This window comes from Pipistrellus kuhlii, unplaced genomic scaffold, assembly GCF_014108245.1.
Source record: "Pipistrellus kuhlii isolate mPipKuh1 unplaced genomic scaffold, mPipKuh1.p scaffold_m20_p_4, whole genome shotgun sequence".
In the NCBI taxonomy this organism is placed as follows: domain Eukaryota; kingdom Metazoa; phylum Chordata; class Mammalia; order Chiroptera; family Vespertilionidae; genus Pipistrellus; species Pipistrellus kuhlii.
Genome location: NW_023425540.1, coordinates 38799449 through 38823918, shown reverse-complemented (window position 1 = coordinate 38823918; position 24470 = coordinate 38799449). Strand labels below are relative to the sequence as shown.

Genomic DNA, 24470 nt, shown 5'->3' with positions numbered 1-24470 from the left:
AGGCTGGGCAGGGCAGGATGCCTGCTATGAGAGGGAGAGCGGGGATGAAGGGATCTATAGAAGCAGCACCGCAGCCACAGCAAAAACAGAGATGGCAGCTGGAATCTGCAGTGAAGACGAAGGCTGCAGACTGTCCAGAGCCTGCAGCAAAGGTGGTAGACTCCAGCCAGAGCAAAGGCCTGGGTCCCGAGTGCCAGAGGAAAACCAGTGCTGGAAGCCAAGGGAAGGAAGGCCTATTGCACAAATCTCTTTGTACAACAGTCCTCTAGTTGGAGATTAAAGCAAGAAAGGAGGAAAAGTCTTTAAAAGGCACATTCTCAAGATCACTCTTAGGTAATGGGAGCCTGGCTGAAATGAGAAGTGGTCCAGTGGGGATGGGACATGGGCACCGAAAACATCTACTAGGCTCACATTCCGAGAATCATGCCCTATACTCAAAAAGCTCTCAGTAAAAGCTTTCTAAGTCAATCCATTCCAGCGGCCCCAGAGGCTTCCTGCTCCAATTAGTTGATACCATCAAAGAATATCTGAGAAGTTGCATGTTTCCTTTTACAACTATATTCTAGGATCTCATTTCATTTTGTAAGGTCTACGAGTCTTTGTACCAAGTAACAAAAGCTTTCTCATGTCAGCTGAAGCTGAGGCTATGGGGTTATCTCAGGAATCCCAAACTGAGCCTCAGACTGACTGTGGACTTGAAGATCTGAAGGTGGCCCTATTCCGTATGCTGGTTTCTTCTCTCTGGAGAGTTTAAAATGAACCACCATGCTGAGTAGGGTTGGTGATCAGTCACCCAGTGTTCACTGCCCATATTGAGGTGGCACTGTCAGCGACTCAGAGATTGGAGACATGACCTTGGGCCTTAAAGAGCTTAGAATTTGGTTAAGAAGGCAAGAAATATTTGTTTAAAATCTACATAGAGTCTAAAGATCAAATTATTGCTTTCATGTATACATTATAGGAACTCACAACAGGGCTAGTCCATAGGAGTTGGCATGGTCAGCAAAGGCTCCATAGAGGAAGTGAGCTGGGTTTCCAAGGAGGTGCAAGATTTAGAAAAGCAAAGAGGAGAAGATGGGACAGGAAAGAACATTGTGAGCAAGCAAGGGATCAGAGGAAGGAACATATCTAGTCCATCTCCAAGAACTGACTTAACTAGTGGTGACAGTGACTTCACCCTCTCAGATTAACTCCCTACTTAAAACTGGTCAGGACGGAAAACCAGAGTCTATTAGGATGCTGGAAACATCTTCCTGTTCTTTTCAAACTACATTTCAGCAATTGCCTTGCATAGGATTTTGAAAACTATAGAATGTGGCTGTGGTACTATCTTGGATGAACTCTTTTATAGAGTCATAAGCATAATCAAACTTAACTAGGATCAAGGAACACTTAAAATTCAGCCATAACAAAGGGTTTCTAAGCAAACAAAAAGTGGTTTTCTTTTTCAAGAACTCTTGACACATATGTATTTTTCCACAGAACTTAGAGATATAGATTTTATTATATTTAATATAATGGCCTCATAATCCATTCTTTTGTCTGTGGGGTTTTTGTTGTTGTTGTTGTTGTTGTTGTTGTTAATCCTCACCCCAGGGTATTTTTCTATTGACTTTTAGGGAGAATGGAAGGAAGGGGAAGATGCAGAGAGAAGCACCAATATGGGTGAGATACATCGATTGATTGCCTTTCATACCCACCCCAAAAAGGGCCGGGTATGGAGCCTGCAACTGAGGTGTGTGCCCTTGACCAGAATCTAACTGGGACCCTTCAGTCGGTTGGCCAACGCTCTATCCACTAGTGCAGGCCTCGCAATCCATTTTAACATTTCGTCCTTAAAATGATTTCCTTTGAATTGGAAGCAAAACTGAAAGTGACATCAATTCTTAATTTTTTAGATCTTAACCTCCCTATTCTTTAAGACAGAACATCCTCAGCTTAAATCTGTAGACCATCAAATAACCTATTATACCATATATAATGAAGAATATAATGATTAGGTATTTTCATCATACTACTATGTAAAAACACTCACCAAATATTTACAAGTATTAAAAATATTTTTAATATTGTATCTTAACCAGGTGATAATTTCTTCGTTTTCTTTCTTCTACATACTTGCTAAATAGGAGGGTTCTTGGTTAAAGGTTCCTTTTTCCTGGAGTAACATATGCTGGACTTTTCCCACTTATGCTTATCCCAGTTATGCCTGGATTCTCCTACCCCTGGAAAACCTACCCCTTAGTCCTCCCCCACCCCAACTTCACCCATTCCTTACATAATCACCAGCCTCCTTTGGAGATAGGGTGTGTGTGTGTGTGTGTGTGTGTGTGTGTGTGTGTGTGTGTGTGTGTTTGGTGTTTTTTCAAACCACAGATCCTTTGCTCATCCAGCATCACAATTTTAAAAAATAGTAAGATCTATATTGGGCATAAGTCAAAGGATAAAAAGCAACTCTAAATGGCAATAACATGAAGGAAAGATGAGTTATCCTGAAGCACATCAGTGCTTTTGACACATCCCATCTGTCAATAACGTAACATTAAAGTATTCTGCATAGTAGTGAAGACTGAGAAAGTAGTTTTATTTTAAATATCTATTTTCAAGCCGAAATGAGTCAAATGCCATCCTCCCGAATGATTTATTAGTTCTGGGGGTAGGGGGTGGGCCGGAGGGTATATAACTATTATCAACCCAAAGTGTAAAGCAAGCACCTCAAACTGAAGGAATAATTCTACCTACCGGCCAGACAGCCTCACCGATTGATGAGAAGGCCAATGAAAAAGAATTTTGTCTAGGCATGTCCACATGCAGACCCAAGGAGGAGGGGACATTCCAGAAGTTAAAGCTGAGTTCCTGAAAGTTTTAAAAAGTTGTCAAGTACCAACAGGGTGTGTGTGTGTGTGTGGGGGGGGGGGGGGTTATTCCAATGTATTTATTTAATATATTCATCACAAGGGCTCACCCAGAGACTTAATTTAAAAAAACAGACACAAAGCAAATATGACACCACAACTGAAGATACAGGGTCCTATATAGAAATACAGAAATCAAGGCAAGGACAGATTATCTAAGGAAAGAGGCAGCACAAAGAGAGTGGCTGGACAGCCCAGGCTCTTGGCTGGAGACTTGCTTAGCACAGTTTTCTTGTAGGTACTTCTTGAAGGCTGTGGGGTTTCTCCAGAGCTCGGCAGCGTGTGTGTTCAGCGGGCTATTGATGTTCTCCTGCCAGGCTCTGGATAGAGAATAGGATGGCCCTGACGCCCGTGGGGCAGACCACTTGTCCATTAGGACGTCTAAGCAGTTGTTAGCCGGGGTGTCTACCTTGGGTGGTAGCAGGGAGGGAGGAATTTCGCCGTGGATGTGTCGTACAGGTAGCCACTGGGGAACTCCAGGGACAGCTTCTACCTCAAGTCTTCTATACTGCGCCTGCTGCTCCGTGGATGGTCCCTAAACATTTGAAAAGCTTGATTCAGGGGAGGCAGAATCTCCTTTGTCGCCAGACATCATGAGGGTCGTCAGTCCCTGCTGTGACCTTTTGCCTACAGGGCTCAGTGGCTAGGAGGCCTTCGGGCAGCGCTGGCAGAGACACAGGAACTCAGAGAACACGACTGTAACTGCCCAACAGCGGTGTTTTGTGTGTTTGTTTTTTAAAGTAGGCTCCGGTCCTCAGATCCTGGGGATCAGAGGAGGAACTCGGGCCTGGCCCTGGCTCTGAGACCATCCAATTCATAGCCAACCGGCGGCATCTCAACCCTTAATCAGACTTTCTTTGTGGAAATGGTTCGACCTCATGACCCGATTGTGTGACTGCCGAGACCTCAGAACCAGACACTTGTTTATCTCAGGTTTACAAACTAGATTCCTGTCCGTGCTACTCCCTCCCCCACCTCACCTGTCTTTCCTGCCAAATAGCACAATTCTCCAGGAGTAGTGTCTGAATAAAACCCCTGCTCTTCCACTAATGGGCTATGCAATTTAGGGTAAATCATTTAGCTAGCCTGAATTCAAATTTTATTTGTAAAATGAGGGGTTTGGATGAGACGGTTTCAAGATCTCTTTGCGTTGTAGGCTCTTGGAGACTATAACCTGTCCCTGATTAGTCCTTTGTCCACTGACAGGAGAAGTTACAATCAAATGCACTGAACAAACATGTTACAGCACAACATTCTTTGTAGAGTGCATGCTTTCCTGTCAGTTGGACCCTTGAAATAACTATTATTTTTAAATTAATTCTCCCTAGTCTAGAATTGACCCGGGTACAGAATAATGTCATGCATCTTATTCTCACATAGACTATGAAACAACTCATGTTTTTAAAAATTATAAAACCAGTACCAGCTAAATTTACAGGGGGAAATGTATTGGAAGGAAACCAGATGTCTCAAAGAACTTCAGGGAAATTGGGGAGTTAGCCTTGGATACAGAAACTATAGGTGCCAGCAGAGGTTCAGTCAGGGTGATGCTGGCCCTGGCACCATCACTTGTCTCGGCAGAGGGCCTCTATTGACTGAGCCTTGGTCAGATGTCCAAGGAGTCCAGATGGGACTTATGTGCTCCCCTCCAGCTTCCAGAGGGAGAAGCCGGGCATCTTGGACTCACCAAAATAGGAAGGACAACCAAAAATGACCAATGTTTGCTACAGTATTCTCACTTAAGGTTACAAATTTATTGCATCCTGGAGACATGAGTAAGAGGCTAATTGTGTTACGGAAAAGTGAGCATCTGCTCAATTATTCCAGCATTTCTTCATCTCTTCATTGATTTACATGAATCAACAGTGGGGCCAGTTAATGAAAACGTATTTATCACTATACTGACTAATTTGTTTGGCTGGCTTTTCTTATTTACATGGCTCCTATGCATGACAAAATAAGTTTTTTGAGTGAATTATGAAGGAAAAAAAAACCATCTTCATGCTGAGCAGAGGCTGTCATTAATTTTTAAAGTAAAAATTATATCTGGCATTTAGTTCTGGTCTAAAGTTCTTCACAGAGCTGATGTTGCACTGCCCTGTTGTTGTTTTTTATTATTATTATTATTATTGATTTCAGAAAGCAGAGGAAGAGAGGTAGAAACATCAAGATGAGAGAGAATCATTGATCAGCTGTCGCCTGCACTCCTCCTACTGGGGATCAAACCCACAACCCGAGCATGTGCCTGACTGGGAATCGAACTGTGGCCTCCTGGTTCATAGATTGAGCCTCAACCACTGAGTCACACTGGCCAGGCTTAATTTTTTAAGTTTTATTTATTGACTTGGGGAAGACAGAGAGAGAGAGAAAGAAAGAGCGAGAGAGAGACCCACTGCTCATCGGTTGATTCTTGCATGTGCCCTGACCGGGAATTGATCCTGCAACCTTGGCTTATTAAGACAACATACTAGTATACGGTGTTGGGAAAATTGGACAGATACATGCAAAATAAGAAACTAGACCACCAACTTACACCATACACAAAAATAAACTCAAAATGGATAAAGGACTTAAACATAAGAATGGGAAACCATAAAAATCCTAGAGGAATCCATAGGCAGCAAAATCTCAGATATAAGCCAAAGCAAGATCTTCACCCATATAGCCCCTAGGACAATGGAAACTAAAGAGAAAATAAATAAATGGGACTACATCAAAATAAAAAGCTTCTGCACAGCAAAAGAAACCATCAACAAAACAACAAGAAAACCTACTGCTTGGGAAAACATATTTGCTAATGTTATCTCCGATAAGGGTTTAATCTCCAACATTTACAGGGAACTCATACTACTTAACAAAAAGAAGATAAACAACCCAATCAAAAAAATGGGCAATGCCCCGACCCGCTGGGCAACAACGAGGGCACGTGGAAATCACCTAAGAGAATGAAGCAAACAAGGAACGCGAAGAACGGAGGCAAGACAGGGTTCTGATCAAGCCTCAAAAATTTATTCAAGAACAACGGTTTATAAGCTCTCAGGCTGGGAGGGGAGGGGTAGGAAAAGGGGGGGTTGTCACAAGGTGATTGGCTGGGCGGTGGGTACCTGTTCTTAGCTGGTTGGCTATTCCAATGTGGGAGGGATAACAGTTTTGGTGAGAGGGGGCTTTTTTGGCGCTCTTGCTCAACCAGGAAGTGAGACCGGACTTTTTCCTTATGGTTCCCGACAGGGCAATGGGCCCTAACCGGTTTGGCTCAGTGGATGGAGCGTCAGCCTGTGGACTGAAGGGTCCCAGGTTCAATTCCGGTCAAGGGCATGTGCCTTGGTTGCGGGCACATCCCCAGAGGGAGGCGTGGGGGAGGCAGCTGATCGGTGTTTCTCTCTCATTGATGTTTCTAGCTCTCTATTCTTCTCCCTTCCTCTCTGTAAAAAAAATCAATAAAATATATATATATTTTTAAATGGGCAATGGACTTAAATAGATACTTTTCTAAAGAGGACATAAGGAAGGCCAAGAGACCTATGAAAACATGCTCAAAGTCATCATTCATCCCAGAGATGCAAACCAAAGGACCTGTTAGGTTCCATTTCACACCTGTTAGAATGGTTATCAACAACAAATCAATAAGTGACAAGTGTTGGCGAGGATGCGGAGAAAAAGGAACCCTCGTGCACTGCTGGTGGGAATGCAGACTGGTGCAGCCACTGTGGAGAACAGTACGAAGTTTCCTCAAAAAACTAAAAATGGAACTCCCATTTGACCCAGTGATCCCACTTCTAGGAATATATCCCAAGAAACTAGAAACACCAATCAGAAAGGATATATGCACCCCTATGTTCATAGCAGCACAATTTATAATAGCTAAGATTTGGAAACAACCTAAGTGCCCATCAGCAGATGAGTGGATTAAAAAACTGGGGTACAACATAATGGAATACTACTCTGCTATAAAAAGGAAAGAACTCCCATCATTTGCAACAACATGGATGGAACTGGACGGCATTATGCTAAGTGAAACAAGCCAGAGAAAGATAAATATCACATAATCTCACTCATTTGTGGAATATAATGAACAACATAAACTGATGAACAAAAACAGATCCAGAGACAGAGAAGCATGGATCAGATGCTCAAACCTCAGAGGAAAGGTAGGGGAGGGAGAGGGTAAGGAGGAGAGAACAACCAAAGGACTTATATTCATGCATATAAGCCTAACTAAAGCTAACTGCCCACCCAGTGACTATCTCCCTTTTATTAATGTACTTAACAAATACTTTTATAGTGATACTACCCTATTTCCCCGAAAATAAGACAGTGTCTTATATTAAGTTTTGCTCCCAAAGATGTGCTAGGTCTTATTTTCAGGGGATGTCTTATTTTTCCATGAAGAAGAATACAGTACACATTTATTGTTAAATGAAAATAAAGGAAATTTATTACCTGTATATGGTATGGTAGTACTGTAGTTGTCAACACAAACCAGACAAAATGTGAATCCTACAGTATCAAGAATTTACTCATTTATTCAATGACAATCATGTCATCTTCTGGAACATCATCATAACAATCCAATTCCTGAATTTCCTGGTGAATTTCTTGTGACTCCATTTCTTTCAGAATCAGTGGACCAAATCTCTCATGTTTAGCCTGGGGGGGGCGGGCTTATTTTTGGGAGAATGCCTTATATTTCACTCAGAAGGAAACCTGTAAGTAGGTCTTATTTTCGGATGATGTCTTATTTTCGGGGAAACATGGTAGAGGCCTGGTGGGCAAAATTTGTGAATGGGGGTGTGTCCCTCAGCCCAGCCTGCACACTCTCCAATCTGGGACCCCTTGGGGGATGTCCGACTGCCGATTTAGGCGTGATCCCTATTTATTTACAAAACAAACAAAAAACATTCAAGAAAAGAATCATAGATATCCTCTAAATTTTGGAAAATCCCAGCCTTTTATAATGTCACAAGCCAATGCGCCAAGGGACCAACAAAATGGGCCTCTCCACTCTGAAGGACTCAGTCTTGAATCCGAAAGAGTCATCTGAAACATTCATCTGCTCGAATAGAGAGCAGATACAGAGACCCAGCTCTTGTCCCAGGGAAGAGATGGCTTAGCCTCAGGATTGTGGCCCAAGAGCTAAGGGCTGGGCATCAAACATAGTTTACTGCTGTCTGGTAACCTTCAAAGGCTGTTATGAAGCTATTGTTATGGCAACTTCTCTTCCCTCCTATCAGGGAAGGAGAGTGTGGGATACCTCCTGTGGATAGCTGGGGTTTGGGAGAGACTGGGCACGTCCATGGACTTTAAGGCTCACGAATTTTAAGTGTGGACGCTTAAATGGAGGAGTTAGCCCTCACTTTCAATCTTTCTAGCACATCAGAAGCATTTTTTTTTTCTTCTTCCAAGAACAGAACATCAATCTTTTCCAAAAGATGAATCAGAAAATTGCTGGCAGCGTGGAAATAGCGACCCATCCCCACTAGGATGTTAAGGTTTGGAAAACATTGGGGGCGGGCTCAGTGAGGGGCTTCCCTTAGGAGGACAACATGGAGAAAAGAGGGAGACATGAAGAGACCAGTTTAAAGGAGCTAGGGGAAGGAAACTATGAATATAGGAAACTGAACGCCTCTGTTCTGCTCAGTGTGACGAGAAGGGTTTAATGTCTTCCTACAGCCGTTCTTGCGCTAAAAGACAATACCCACTCTATCTGAACCTTTTCTTAGATGCAAAAGGCCTTGAAAAATGTATTTGCATCTCAAGAGCTGAAACTAAACATTTTCTTGTATTGATGAGAAGATCAAGGCCACGGGCAGTCACGGTAAGAAGGAGAAAGCGCTGCCCTGTGACCATACACCAGCAGCAGAGTGCCCCTGAACTCTCACACCCAGCACCTCACACCCACCCACGTCCACGTTGTCATCTATAGGAAAGCCCCTTGCCCCAGACATGTTGTGGTGCCATCATGGTGGGGCCAGAGGCCATTAGCAGAGGTACCAGCCTCCCTTTCTCCAGCACAGAACCCAGGTCAACAACGCCCCTCCTCCAGGTGAACCATATCTCAGAGGATCCTCCACGGCAATGGCCAGTGGGGGCGGGGGTGTGACCCGGATGGATTGTAGTCTTCCTCCATTCCCCTGCCAAGAGGTTCTGGATTAAAATATCCTGTGAACTTTCTTTATATACTAGAGACCCAGTGCATGAAATCCGTGCACTGGGGGGGAGGGGGGGAAGTGTGGGGAGTCTCTCAGACTGGCCTATGCCTTCTCGCCGTCTGTGACCCCTCGGGGGCAGTCCACCTCCCTGTGGGGAGCAGGTCTAAGCCGGCAGATGGACATCCCTCTCCAAGTCCAGGACCCCCTCACTCCTTACTGCCTGCCTGCTCGCTGCTCCCTACTGCTCTGCTCGCTGCTCCTTAGTGCTGCTGTGGAGGCTCCTGGCACAGAGGTGCTCCCTCTGTGGGAGCGCACTGACCACCAGGGGGCAGCTCCTGCATTGAGCGCCTTCCTCCTTGTGGTCAGTTCACAGTGACCAGTCATTCCACGGTTTGATCAATTTGCATATTAGGGTTTTATTATATAGGATATTCACTAAAGAGTCTCAGCAGGTTGTTTTCCAAAGTAAAGGAAGCCTACTCAGAGATAAGTCTACTTTCCCCTTTTGAGGGCTCAAAACTAGTTGTGATTAACATTTTCTGAACAACAGAAAACGGTCCTTTTCCCCACCCATCCATCCCTGAAAAATGGCGTAAAAAGCGTTGCTTCTACTTAATTTCCTGTTTTTTGTCCCTAGCGAGGTTTAACACGTAGAATGTACTTTGTGAAACTTTGTTAGTGTTATATTAATGTTTTATTATAGTAACCGTGTGTAAAGTTATAAACTCATAGAAACAAGAACGGTTGTTCCCACCAATACCACAACGGGAAGCGAGGCTTTGGCTGTACCTAAAGGGAGGACAGGGCTGGGAAGTGGGGAGAGGCGGTGGTGAGGGGCAGGCACCAGAATCAGCCCGGGGTGGGGTGAGGAGGGGTGAAGAAGGGTGGGGGTATGAACTGGATGGAAACAAAGATATGATCAGAGGGACCAGGAGCCGGGAGTTAAGGGTGGCCATCTCCCTACTGTGGGGAAGACCCTGCAGGCCCTTCTCTGGGCCAAATCGGTATGGCCAAAGCCCAGGGACCAGTTGGAGTGGGGAGGGGGTGGTCTTCTGGAGACAGAAGGCGGAGCTTGGGAGGCCAGTCTTGCCTCCCCCCCTCCCCTCCCCTCCCTGGCGATCCGTTTGACTTTGACCCGCTGCCCCCACCAGCGGCTCAGCCCCAGCCCGCCAGCCACTCCCAGCGGCAGCGCCGCGCCCGGGCGTCTGGCGAGGTGCGCGCCTCCAGCCCCACTCCGAGCCGCCGCCGGCCTTTCCAGACGAACAGGGGCGGGGACAGCGTGGCACCTACCGGCATCTGTGCCCTGAGCCGCCGAAGACCACATCCCACAGGGTAGGCGCCCTGGGGCCACTTGCGCGGAGGGTCCTGGCGGAGCCCGGGAGGCGGGAGGCGGCGCAGCCGCGACTCGACAGCGCGTCCCAGGTCAGTGCTGCGCCCGCCCTGCCGGCTGCGCGCGGGGAAACTTTGGTTTGCCGGGTGGGCTGCCGGGGGCAGAGCCGGAGGGCACGGCGCGGGGCCCCGCGGCCTCCGGCACCGCGTCCGGGGCTTCCAGGCCCCGGGAGCCGCTCCAGCCGCGCACCCCGAGACCCGCGCCAGCCCAGCGTCCCCGGGGCTCGGGGGCCTGTCCGGAGACTCAGCGCCGCCATCGCGGGCTCTGCGGCGGCGCGGGCTTGGACTCTACTCCGCCGGGATGCGGGTTTCGCCTGCTTCTCTGCCTCCTGAGGCCGCCGTGGCTGCGGGCTGCCTGGGGAAGGCGGGTCGGCGCCCGGCCCGAGCGGCGCGCGTCCGGCCGCAGGAGCGCGCGGACCGGAGCTCGGACGCGGGCGCGTCTCCGCAGGTGCCGGGGCGCGGGGCGGGGGAGGTGCGGGCTGAGCGGAGGGCGAGCGGGGGGCTGCGGAGCTGTGTGCAGCCTCTGGCTTCACAAATGGGAGCCACACAGGGGCCGACAGCTTTGGCACCCAAACCTTGGACTTGGAATTCTTTACCGGAGAGCAGGGGTCCAGAGGTGCACCTGCCCCAGGATGGAGGAGGCCCTGGCTTCTCTCCGCGGGCATCCCCTTTCCTAAGGGAGGGCAGCTTGGGGACCTAGCCGCAGAGGCTCTGTGCTGAACCCCATTTCGTAGATGGCCTGCCTGCTTAGCTCAGAGACCAGGCGACGAAACGCGCTTCCCCCCCACCCCCCCATTCCGTGCCCCGGCGCCGGCGCCCCAGTCACCTTCCTTTGCCCTTCTCCGACAGCACTTGGGGTTCTGCACTTTGGGGGCGGGGGGGGGGGGGACTGAAGAAGGGAGCTTGGTTCCCAGAGCCAGCTGGGTCTTCTGTGGAGACTCTGCCAGAATCCTCAACAGCTTGGATCCCTGACAGCTGGAGGTATAGTTTTGCTGCTCTGTATGTACATGTTCCGGGAGTGGGGTTGGGGAGTGGCAGCTGCCCCAAGACCCAGAGGCTTGGGGGACAGCGAAGTCACTGTGAGAAGACGTTGGCCCTTTTGGGGTGCATGTGGGAAATAGGATAAACCTTACTAGTTACTCTCTCCCTTGAGCAGTTACTAAATATTTCTTACAAGCTGGTGCCAGGGTAAAATACTTTTCCTGGCAGGTCTTTACATTTCCTGGGACCATCTCGGGTGCATTTTTTTTGTTCTGACACTGCTCCCTTTCCTTGCATGGAGAGGAGACATATTTAGCTTGGGGCAGGCAGACTTGCTTCATTCCAAGTGCAGCTGACTTCTGCATCCTGGGACTCTGGATTTTCGCAGCTCTCTCTGGGGAGGGCAGGGCAGCAGCCTCCAGTCCTTGGTCCATCTCACTCCAGGCTGTACTCTGCTCTGGGCCTGTGGGCTCCCTCTTCATCTGGGCTGTGCCAGCCATCTCTGCCCTACACTCCTGCAAGGGAACTGAGCATCAGACCACTCCGAGGTGATGACAGAGACAGCCTGGTGGGACCCTGAGGCAGGGGGTGGTAGCACACAGGAAGTGGGTTAAGGAATGAGGAATGAAGAATTGGCCATGGATTTTTTTCCAAGTGTGCATAGAAAGCACCCCCTATTGAATGTCTGGGAGTGGAGACTGGAGTCTTCTTTTTTAAATATGTATTTTATTGATTTTTTAACAGAGAGGAAGAGAGAGGGATAGAGAGTTAGAAACATCGATGAGAGAGAAACATCCATTAGCTGCCTCTTGGGGTGTGTCCGCAACCAAGGTACATGCCCTTGACCAGAATCGAACCTGGGTCCCTTCAGTCCGCAGGCCGGTGCTCTATCCACTGAGCCAAATCAGCCTCGGCGAGACTGGAGTCTTTTTAACAAACTCTGCATGTGATTCTTCTGCCCGTTGGTCTAGGGACCTTGCCTGTCATTGTCAGACCCTACCAGCCCAGAGGATTCTTCTCATTTAGTGATGGGTGTTTAGAAATTGACATTTATTGAAATCTTCAGAGACCAATGTATTAGGATCTTTTAAATCCTCACCATTATCTACTATAAAGTAGATTTTTATCCCCACTTTAGGGATGAGGAAACTGAGGCTCAGAGCGTTAGCTTCCCAAGGGCTGGGAACTTGGGAAGAGACAAAGCCCAGACTTCTGCTACACAGCCTGCTGCCTTCGCTAAGCTACAATAGCTTTGTCTCCTGTGGGCAGCACAGAGGCAGGGAGGGGCAAGCATTAGTTAATTGCCACCCCCTTGATGCCCTCCCCCGCCATGGCAGACAGCTGACATGATGAGAGGGAGCATGAATCCCTTTTTGGAGGTGGAGTAAGAGGCTCCAAGGAAAAGAACATTTCTCTCCAAATGAAAGGAAAACTGGAGGTGGCCCGGGGAGAAACCACCACAGGAAAGGCCAAGCCGACCAGTGCCAAGATGACTTTTAAAGCGCTTCAGCCCATGCTGCCCTGGGGAGTGAGACACCACATGAGTCAGGCCCTCACAACAGAACCCTCCTCCGTGGGAAGCTGGGGGCACGCGATAAAGGACACAGGACCTTCTACACAAGCCCTGAGGCGCAGGCAAATAAGAGGAGTGACTTTGGGAGGGCGCCCACCTTTCCTTTCGCAGCCTCCTCCCCTGCACGGACTGGGGGCCCGACCGGGTGCGTGCTGGTTCCCTGCCGATGCCGGCCACGCTGACAGGGCAGGCTGCATCCTGCGAACACGCAGAGGGCTGCCACGCGTAGGACCCACGCCAGACACATTTACAGACTCGGTGAAATATGATCAACTGCACAAACGCCATAGGGATGTCTTAAAGAATGGAAAAAAAAACAACACAAAAAACTAGACTTCCAATGGGAGAGATGAGTGCAACAAATTATTGGTATTTACGTAACTGAATAGCTTTGATTTCCTTCATAGGAACTGACAGCTGGCTGACAGAAAACGCATCCAGGGAGAGAAAAAAGACATCAGTGGAGTATCACATTCTGAATGATGTTTTCAGGTAACTTTCTCTTTCCATGTAGAGTGGGAGAGGCGAATGCAGTTGTGGTTTGAATTGCTTCATTTATTGTCAGATATTTTTAAAAGTTTTTTAAAAAATATATTTTATTGATTTTTCACAGAGAGGAAAGGAAAGGGATAGAGAGCTAGAAACATCGATGAGAGAGAATCATCGATCAGCTGCCTCCTGCACACTCCCCACTGGGGATGTGCCCGCAACCAATGTACATGCCCTTGACCAGAATCGAACCCAGGACCTTTCAGTCCGCAGACCAACGCTCTACCACTGAGCCAAACTGGTTTCGGCTATTTTAAAAAGTTTTTGACTTCTTTAGCCTGGCTTCCGGGCCTCAGGTAGCAGGGCAGAAAGCTGGGGTGGACACACCGTTCAGCCTGTAGACTCTCACTTTATCCCCGTTTTCAGCGTGCTGCCATCAGGTTCAGAGCCTTTCTGATCAGTCTGTTCAGAGAATAAACCTTTGTTTTCTTGCCTAAAAGAGTCTGCTACTTGGGGCGGGGTAAAGAACCTGGGGTCCATTTGTTCTGTGCACAGACGTTGAGCCATCCTCTCCTGTACAGCCCTGGGCCTCATTACCACTTGCTGTGTCACTTAGGGCCTCTTCATCCTCAGCTTTATGGGTCCGAGGTGTATGCTGGTTCCCTGCTCATCTCCCTGGTGATTTCTGTTGCAGCCTCTGCTATGCGAAGTCAGTTTACCACGCCACCATCCTGCCCTGTTTCCAAAGCTTGTTTGAAATTGCTCCCCTGATGTCTGTTCTCCAGTTTTCTTTGTTCTTCAAGATCTGTATCTTTTTCATTTTTTAAAATAACAAAATTGTAATTTTAGTGGCATCTTGAGAAGAGAGAGGACCAAATGAGTATAGCAAATACACCGTAATGAATTGCAAGTGATTTTAAAGATGTTCTAATCCTACATAATAAAAGCATAACATGCTAATGATATGCTAAGGCCACTCAACCATTCACTATGATGGGCACTGATCACCAGGGGGCAGGCACTCTGACCGGTAGGTTAGCCTGCTGCTGGGGTCCTGCCCATTGTGACTGAGAGATGGGCTGGGCATGCCCTCCTGTGGTCCCTCCCTGGCCTGGCCAACCTCCCACGTCCCTCCCCGGTCCCTCTTGCAATCTGGGACCCCTCGAGGGATGTCAAAGTGCCCGGTTGGCTCCGTGGCAGGCCAGGCTTAGGGACTCCACTGGTATACAAATTCGTGCACTGAGCCTCTAGTTTTAAAGTAAAAAGCAATTTAGCTCTGGCCGGTGTGGCTCAGTTGGTTGAGCATTGTCCCGTGCACTGAAGGGACACTGGTTCAATTCCCAGTCAGGGCACGTGCCCAGGGTTGCCAGTTCGGTCACTGGTGGGGATGCATGTGGGAGGCAACTGATTGTTGTTTCACACACATCAATGTTTCCTTCTTTCTCTCCCTCTCCTTTCCTCTCTAAAATCAATAAAGACATTTTTTAAAAGGCAATTTATCCAGCTGTTTAATTATTAATATCTTATAATAATGTTGAAGTTATTGTACTAGGAAATTATAAAGAAAATATACTTAAAGGATGTCTTCATCCCATATTTTAGTAAATACCATTAATGTTTAGGACACATTTGCACATCCTAAAAACAAAATTATAAAATATTTTACCTGTTATTTAAGTAGGCTGTGGATTAGGGACATGGTAAAAATAAAAGAAGACTAACTTCTGGGATAAAATTTTTTAAAAAGAAGTGTGCAGTAAGAAGGCACAAGAAAATCTTTTTGTAGACATTGATTTCATCATCGCCCACCAGGGGATGAATGTTATCTGATTAGTTTTCCACAGGTGAGGAGCCCAAAACTCTGAGGTCGAGAGACTCAAACAGGGCATTCAGCTAGTGAGTAGAAGAGTCAGGATAAAAATCTGGGTCTGTCTAACCCCCAAGCATTCTCTAGCTGAACTGCTATCTGTTGGAAAGGTAAAGCTGAACTTGGAAATCCTTTATAAACTAGATTATAACAAAGGGTCTGACAGAATGTGAAGAAGGTGTCAGCACCTGATGTTCAGTGAGGGTTTCGCAGGTTGGAATAGGAGGCAAGGCCATTTCTGAACCAGGGTAACTGGGCGAGAGAGGTGGTCTGTCACACACAGGTGGCTTACCTCTAGGAAGGGTAAATAAGTCGAACTTCATTGTCAGCTTTTTTGCTGTGCAAATGGCTGGGGCAAGATAAAGGAACCACGTGAAAGTGGGTGAGGGTAGAGATAAAGACAAGGGCATTATTCCAAAAAGGTACTGATTACCATTGAGACACTAGGAGACTTCATACGTGAAGGATAAAGTGTCTGATAACTTTTTTCTCTGAAAAATGTAATGTTTAAAGATTTTCAGAATTGCTCTACTAAATGTGAACAGTTTTAAAAAGTGATCAATCCAAGGCGTTTTTTAGTGAACAAAGAGTAAGCCTCATGGAGTTGCTTTTGCTAGACAGGCCTGCCTGTCTCGGGGGAGGGCGTCTGTCTGCCTTACGCCCACATGGCAGATAGAAGCTCTGGTTGCCAGGAGCTAGTGGCGGGACTGCTCGGCTTCTCCGAAGCCCCGGAGCACACAGCACCCTCCCTTTCCACAGGACTGCGGGGTGGCACCCCAGCAGGCAGGACAGCGCCAGCCCCCTTCACCTCCCAGAACCTCCTGATGCCAGCTTTGAAGAAAGTAGTCAGACTTAGTGTTGAGGAGAATGGCTTTAATATGAGGATAGTTGAAAAGGTTTGGAAACCTTTCCCAAAGTTTCTTATAAGGCTTTATTTTTAAAAAGTGTTATCAACCAAAGACCTTATATGCATACATGCAGAACCCATGGACACACAGCACGGTGGTGAAGGCCTGGGTTGAGAGGGGCGGGGTGCTGGAGGAAATCAATGGGGGAAAAAGGAGGACATATGTAATACTTTCCACAATAAAGATTTTTTTAAATGTAGGCAAAAAAAAAAAAAAAAAAAAGTATAAAAAAAATATTGGCCCTCATACTAAAAACTATATGAGAGTAAAATATTAAAATGTGGTATCTGAACCGAAACCGGTTTGGCTCAATGGATAGAGCGTCGGCTTGGGGACCGAAAGGTCCCTGGTTCGATTCCGGTCAAGGGCATGTACCTTGGTTGCGGGCACATCCCCATGAGACTCTCTCGCATTGATGTTTCTAACTATCTCTCTCCCTTCCTCTCTGTACAAAATCAATAAAATATATTTTAAAAAAATAAATAAAATAAAATGTGGTATCTGAGAACTTGTTCTCATTTGAGTATCTGTTTCTCAAATGCTGCTTTAAGTCAACACTGTTTTTACATTATTGATACCATTTTCTTCTTGAACTGCAGTTACTAAGTGGTTTCTATATTTACTATTATGTTCCAACTGATTTCTCAAATTCCTGTTGCTTTAATCCTATTGAACACATTTGTACTTTAAAAATGCTAAAAGAAGGTTTCTTTTGAATCACTGTCTCATGTGACCTCTTTTCAGATGCTTTGCATTCAGAATAGACCTCTGGGTTGGGACCCACGCTGCCAGCCAGTCCTAAAATTCCTAAGTTCCTGAGTTACAGGTATGTCTGGCTCTGGAATAACTCCAGTAAAACACAAAGTCACAGCAGTCGCTTTTATTGTGTTTGTGTGTGTGTGTGTGTGTGTGTGTGTGTGTGTTGAGTAGTTGTCCTCTGCTTAGCATCAGGAAGGATACTAATGAGGAAGTTAGCAAGGATATTCTCTTGAATACTGCCTTTCAGGAACATAGTAGCTGAAGTTCCTTGAATGTTAGGCATCAATGCTATTGATAATTCCACAAAAGCTGAATTATGTTGTAAAACCTAAGACCTGATAGAGCCTTTGGAAGATGTACTTATGCAGCATATCCGATGGAAGAGCGATGCTCTTCTCTCTATGCATGTTCCATTTTACAATAAATAGGTAGTGAGAGTAGAATCATACAAAAGAACATGTGAAATATGTGCTGTTTTAAAAAACAATAAAATGGGGGAGATCCAAGATGGCTGCACCCAGGTGAACACCTAGCCGCAGCCGCACACAACAATTTCAATAAAATACAACTAAAATATAAAACGGACATTGCCCAGAACTACAGGAAGGTTGACTGACTGGAAATTCTACAGTGAGAAGTAAGGAGAAAACCAGAAGGAGGTGCGGAGGAGCTGGAAAAGCCCAAGGTACAGAGACGCAGCGCGCGGAGAGGACGGAGCCGGAGAGGAGGGAGGCCGAGTGCCTGGCGGGCGTTCCCAAGCGGAAAGGAGATAAAACTCCGACTGTGCTGGGCCCCCGACTGCTCTGATCCCCAGTTTTAAGCCAGACCCCGGGGACTCAGGCTCAGCCATAGGGAGCCGGGCTGTAAGGCGGAACCCCGGGGAAGTGGCGAAAGGAGGTCCCAGCGGTGCGCACACTGCGCACAGAGAAGGGACGGTCGGCTGTGCCGCGGGATTGCCCTGACGGGAAGGAGACTGGGGCTCCAGACTGCTCTGAACGCCACCTCCAACTCCACTTCCAACTGAACTGAACCCCAATACCGGGCTCATTGTGGGAGAGCATAGACTGTTTGACAGCAGGCGAAAATCGAGGGCACCTTTCTCTCAGAGGCGCAGGCAGCAAGCTCTGACGGACCCGCATAGGGCGGGGCTGACGGAAGCCAAAGCTGCAGGCTCCACCCTGAAACCCCGTCCCATCTGTACCTGCGAAATGCGACAACAAAATAGATCACAAACGAAAGAAATGGAGGACAAAAAGCGTCTGGATATAGAGTTCAAATCTACGCTTATAAGGTTTTTCAAGAATTTCCTAGAAAAGATGGATAAGGCCTATGAGGATATGAAAAGAGATCAACTAGAATTAATAAGAGATCAACAAGACATAAAGAATACATTGTCTGAAATAAAAAATATTTTACAGAGTCCTAAAAACAGAAGGGAAGATCACAAGAATCAAGTCAAAGATTTGGAACATAAAGAGCCAGAAGACACTCCTCCACAGAAGCTAGAAGGCAAGAGAATCCAGAAAATTGAAGATAATGTAAGAAACCTCTGGGACAACTTCAAGCGAACCAACATCAGAATTATTGGGGTCCCAGAAGATGAGAGAGAGCAAGATATCGAAAACATACTGAAAGAAATAGTGACAGAAAACTTCCCCCACCTGGGGAAAGAATTAGACTTACAAGTCCAGGAAGCGCATAGAACTCCAAACAAAAGGAATCCAAAGAGGACCACACCGAGACACATCATTATTAAAATTCCAAGAGCAAAAGACAAAGAGAGAATATTAAAAGAAGCAAGAGCAAAGAAGGTAGTAATCTATAAAGGAGCACCTATACGATTGTCAGCTGACTTCTCAACAGAAACCATGCAGGCCAGAAGGGAATGGCAAGAAATATTCAAGGTGATGAATAGCAAGAACCTACAGCCAAAAATAATCTACCCAGCAAAGCTATCACTCAGAATCGAAGGCCAGATAAAGAGCTTCACTAATAAAAAAAAGCTAAAGGAGTTCATCACCGCCAAACCAGATTTATATGAATTGCTGAAGGGGGTTCTTTCAGAAGAGAAAGTAAACAAAGATAAAAATTATGAACAACAAATACGTAACTATCAACAAGTGAATCTAAAAACCAAGGAAATTAAAAAAATCTGATGAACAATATTAACTGTTGAATATAATAGAATCAGAGGTATGGAAGGGGAGTGAACTGACAATTCTTGGGGAAAAGGGGAGAGGGGGGCGTGGGAAGAGACTGAACATAAACTGTGCACATATGGATGAGGACAATGGGGAGAGGGGAAAGGGCAGAGGGTGGGGTGGGAACCTGGTGGAGGAGAGCAATGGTGGGGGGGGGGGGAAAGGAACATTTGTAATAATATGAACAATAAAAACTTATAAAAAAAATAATAAAATAAAATAAAATAAAATAAAATAAAAAAAAAAATAAAAAAAAAAATAAAAAACAATAAAATGCCATCCATACCCATGCCACTTAGGGAGAGAAACAGAACATTACCTGAATCTAAAATTCCCCAGGCCTCCCTCCAAAATTGCATTGTTCTCTCCACACCCCAACCCTAAGAGATAACTTTCTCCTGATTTTATGTTAGTCACGCCTTTTGCTTTTTTTCTCTTCAGTTTCCCATTTGTGTATGATTCTTTTTTCTTTCTTTTTTTTAATATATGTTATTGATTTTTTACAGAGAGGAAGAGAGAGATAAAGAGTTAGAAACATCGATGAGAGAGAATCATCGATCAGCTGCCTCTTGCACACCCCCCACTGGGGATGTGCCCGCAACCAAGGCACATGCCTTTGACCGGAATTGAACCTGGGACCCTTCAGTCCGCAGGCTGACGCTCCATCCATTGAGCCAAACCGGTCCCGGCTTGTGTATGATTCTTAAGTAAATTAATTATTTTTGAAAAATCAGCTGAATAAAGAAAGGTCAGTATTGCCAATAGCATATGAAGGAGCTCTCAAGAGATAAGCTGAAGAGTCTGCATCTTACTTTTCCATAGAATCTTGTTTTTTAGTTACAACATCTTATCCCGCTGGGGATAATGAGCTCTTGCAGTTTTCATTTTCCTGACTAATTAATATCTGTCTCCTCCACGTTGCTTTTATCCTGTTTATTCTGGCATTTTTAATGTAAGAGGCTTTTTCTTTTGTTTTTTGTTTTGACTGTCTCACGATTAAAGGGCTTGGATTAAAAAGTTGATTATTGTTTAGTTAATGTGGGACATTTCACGTGTTCTTTTGTATGATACTACTTTTATTTATTGTAAGATGGAATATATATATACACAGTCGTAGGTTGGTGTTATAGCATAAATATTCAGTGAAGATTCTGAAAGTAAATTTTTGTCACTTCCTAAAGCTTGTTACTAGTCTAAAATTTTTTAATTTTGTCACTCACTATTTTGTCCTGTACTTATTAATAACGTAACCTCATTTATGTCCTCTTTCTCTATACATATTTCAGAAATTGTATGTAAAAAACATGAATATAAATTAGGACATTGACTTTGGCTAATCGTTTGGTCTTCCTCTTCTTTGGTGAGCAGGTATTGATTTCTGACGTTTGAAGATGGACGAAGGTGTAGAAATTCCAAGTGATGGGAATTCCCTGATAAAAGCCGTCCACCTGAGCCGGCTCCGCCTCACCAGACTCTTGCTGGAAGGCGGCGCCTACATCAACGAGAGCAATGACCGCGGGGAAACCCCGTTAATGATCGCCTGTAAGACCAAACATGTGGATCACCAGAGTGTCAGTAAAGCCAAGATGGTCAAATACCTGCTAGAGAACAACGCCGATCCCAACATACAGGACAAATCTGGGAAAACCGCTCTGATGCATGCTTGCTTAGAGAAAGCTGGCCCCGAAGTGGTTTCCTTGCTCCTACAGGGTGGGGCCGACCTCAGCTTGCAAGACCATGCTAGCTACTCAGCCCTTGTTTATGCTCTAAATTCAGAAGATAAAGAGACCCTGAATGTTCTACTGAGTGCTTGCAAGGCTAAAGGAAAGGAGGTCATTATCATAACCACAGCGACATCGCCCTCCGGCAGGCACACCACCCAACAGTACTTAAACGTGCCTCCTTCGGATATAGGTGAGTGTCATTCCCAAGCCACCTGCACCACCCCTTCAGAAGTAGACATAGAAACAGGCTCGCTGCCCCTTTCACATTCTTCTGAAACGGAAATGAGAGTTTTTGGCTTTCACGATCTGGAGGACTCCGGAAGCCGCGATGAGACCTGGGACCTGGGCTCCCCTGTGCGGAAGCCTGCGGCGGCCCTCAGTGGGCCCAAGCCACCCTGGGTCAGGAGTGGCCCCCCATTAATGACCAGAGTGGCCTCTCTGCAGGAGGAGCTCCAGGATATTACCCCAGAGGAAGAATTATCCTACAGAACCAACGGGCTGGCACTCTCCAAGCGATTCATCACGAGGCACCAAAGCATTGACGTAAAAGACACTGCACATTTGCTCAGAGCCTTTGACCAGGCCAGCTCCAGAAAGGCGTCCTACGATGAAATGAATTATCGATCAGAAGGAAATCAGCAATGCAGTGAAATCCCTGTTGACCAGGACCCAGACTCTAACCAGACAATATTTGCGTCCACCTTAAGGAGTATAGTTCAAAAAAGAAACTCGGGGGCAAACCACTACAGCTCCGATTCCCAGCTCTCGGCGGGTCTGATCCCTACAACTTCGGAAGATGGCAAAGCGCTGACAGGAAAGAAAAAGATCCTCTCGCCGACTCCTTCCTTGTTGTCGGGGTCCAGAGACTTGCTGGAGAATATGCCCCCAGGCCCCCTGAGCAGGAGGAACCACGCCGTGTTAGAGAGGCGAGGGTCAGGAGCCTTCCCCTTAGATCACAGTGTTCCCCAAACCAGACCGGGATTTCTGCCACCCTTAAATGTGAGTCCTCACCCTCCCATCACAGATGTCACCGTCCCCAAGATCCCCAGCCTTCTTTCTTGCGGTCAGAAAGTGCTCATGCCAACAGTTCCTAGTTTCCCTAAAAGTAAAAAAATGTTAAGGAGACAGTCATTGCAAACAGAACAAATTAAGCAGTTGGTAAATTTTTAAGAGATGGCTGGAAAACATACTTTGTTCACAGGCCTTTATCAGAGAAATATACAACTAGAGTAGAAATCTCAAATGTTCATCCTTCTAAATGTTGTAATTGGTTAGTCCACTATGGTTAGGGGGAATCAACATGTGTATCATACGGGGCACTGTGGACACAAAAACTCTATAGTTTGTGGCGAGGGAATTCTCTCAAAGAAGTATTTTTCTCAAAGTTAAAAGTATTTTTTCTCTAAAGTATTTCTACCCCCTCTCCCTTCCACTTTTTCTGAAAAGCAATGGAAAAAATATGCTCCATTATTTGGGTTAGGATTAACAAAAAAAAGTACAAAAGAAAATACTGACAGCTATAAAATGTGCTATGATATATAAGCTTCAACTATAAAGGATGAATAGATTCTTTAAAAATGTTGCCCAGGCCTTGAGCATCAACCTATAGACCAGGAGGTCATGGTTCCATTCCCAGTCAGGGCACATGCCCAGGTTGCAGGCTCAATCCCCAGTGTAGGGTGTGCAGGAGGTGCCCAATCAATGATTGTCTCATTGATGTTTCTCTTCCTCTCTCTGAAATCAATAAATATATATATTTATTTATATATATTTGGCTGCAGATAGATGAAAATCTAATTAAAATTTTAATGGTCAGTCATTATAGGAGACAGAGCAACTAATATTCCTGTTGTTAGCTTAATCAGTGTTAAATGGTAAGTAAGTTTTACAAAGTAGTAATAATCTATGCCAAGTGTTTGTGTGCTGTTTTTTGCTTTGCTTTTTTAAAACATTTCAATAAAATGTTATGGAAGTTTAATTTTCCATACCTTTAATTCCTGTTAATTTTTTTGAAGCTTATCCATAAGTTTCCAAAATAAATGTATTTTAAAGTTAAAAAGCATTCCTCTTTACTTATTCTCGACTTTCTAAAAACAATCCCCCCCCCCTCAAAAAAAAATCCCAAAACTTTGAGATTTATCACAAATAGGACTAAATGCTTGCTTTATTTTATTTAAAAAAACAAAAACAAAAACTGATTATTAGCTTAGATGAGCTAAAGTTAAGAAAGTCAGTAGAAACCTAATTACAAAATGTACGAAATAGTTGGTCAATATTAAATAATGTCTTTATTTCTAATATGTAATTATTAGACATTTCCATAGTAAGGATGTATAAGGATAATTTCCTTAGTATGGCATTCCAAAAATGTAGTATTTTATGACCTGTGAATAATTTTTAACAAAATAAATGAAAACCATGCTACTACTATAAAATATTATAAAATGACTATTATCTATAAAATTGGAAAATATGGTGTTTATACATATAATCCTAATTTCAATCTAGCAGTTTACAGCATAGGATAAATCAAACTATACAGAACCTGCGTGTATTAATTTGATGTTGTCATATACAACTTTCTTTGCTTTCTGTCCGTAACGAGAGCCTAACAATGGGCTTCATGCTTTTCTTGGTAATTTGATATAAGCAAGTTATAATGAATCTAGTATTTAATTTCTTGTGGATTTTATTTGGGGGGAAAAACTGGAGGTGTTTCATTTAATGTTTTGAAGAACATTAATTATATTAGAAATAGTTTTTTATTCAGAACATAGAATTGTACCTAGTGTTTATAGGCAGCTAAATCCTTTTTTGCAAGTTCTAATATTGAGAAAAGTGCTTGTTTTTAAGTTGTAAGGATACATACTGGAAAATATGTAAATAGACTAGTTCATAAAATGGTATCAATAAAGGTTTAAAATGTTATTTTAATTATCATTGTTTTTTATTTATCTCAAATACTAACGATAATTTTCAATATAATCTCAAGAGAAGCTGTGCCACATGTTACTTTGAGTAAATAGAAAACTATGAAAGAAAAACTGTTGTTTCTATTCTTATCCCAACATAAAAATGAATACATTTAGTAGGATTAAAACTTCATCGGCCATATTTAGAAGAATTTGTAGTCATCTGTCAATCCCAAGAACCCTCAGGAGCTGAGGTTGTGTGACCATGGTTATAAAACCATCCTATGGAACTTTTCATTCCATTAAGTAGAATATATCACTGGCATCCCAATGGTAAGTCACAGATGTTTGCAACCGGAATCAGATATGTATGCAGAAATACTCAGGGTATCTCTGAGTATGAAGAATGAAGTTATGAAGAGTTAGGTTTTGAAATTCTAGGAGCAGAAAAAGGGCATGAACTAAGGTAGTGCTGGTGAGAAACTTGAAAATCAAATGATATATTTCCAGGATTAAAATTCCTAGAGTAGTTTGCTCACTATAGAGAAGATACTATGATTGAAACAATGAATACAAAGATGTGCATAAAACCTATGGATGAGG

At 44.9% G+C, this 24470-nt stretch overlaps 1 protein-coding gene and 1 pseudogene across 2 annotated transcripts; one reads left to right on the top strand and one right to left on the bottom strand.

Annotated features, from left to right (window-relative positions):
* Positions 1–3066: 3066 nt before the first annotated feature.
* On the bottom strand, positions 3067–8386 carry LOC118703089 (annotated as a pseudogene).
* Positions 8387–11341: 2955 nt separating this feature from the next.
* Positions 11342–22565, top strand: ANKRD34B (ankyrin repeat domain 34B). 2 transcript variants are annotated; one of them, XM_036410823.2, is made up of 4 exons: positions 11342–11434; positions 13415–13499; positions 17016–17097; positions 20600–22565. In XM_036410823.2, the coding sequence occupies exon 4, from the start codon at positions 20623–20625 to the stop codon at positions 22123–22125; it is 1503 nt and encodes a 500-aa protein (XP_036266716.1). In that variant the 5' UTR covers positions 11342–11434; positions 13415–13499; positions 17016–17097; positions 20600–20622; the 3' UTR covers positions 22126–22565. The 2 variants fall into 2 exon arrangements, with proteins under 2 accessions (XP_036266716.1, XP_036266718.1); XM_036410825.2 differs by lacking the exon at positions 17016–17097.
* The last annotated feature ends 1905 nt before the right edge of the window (positions 22566–24470 follow it).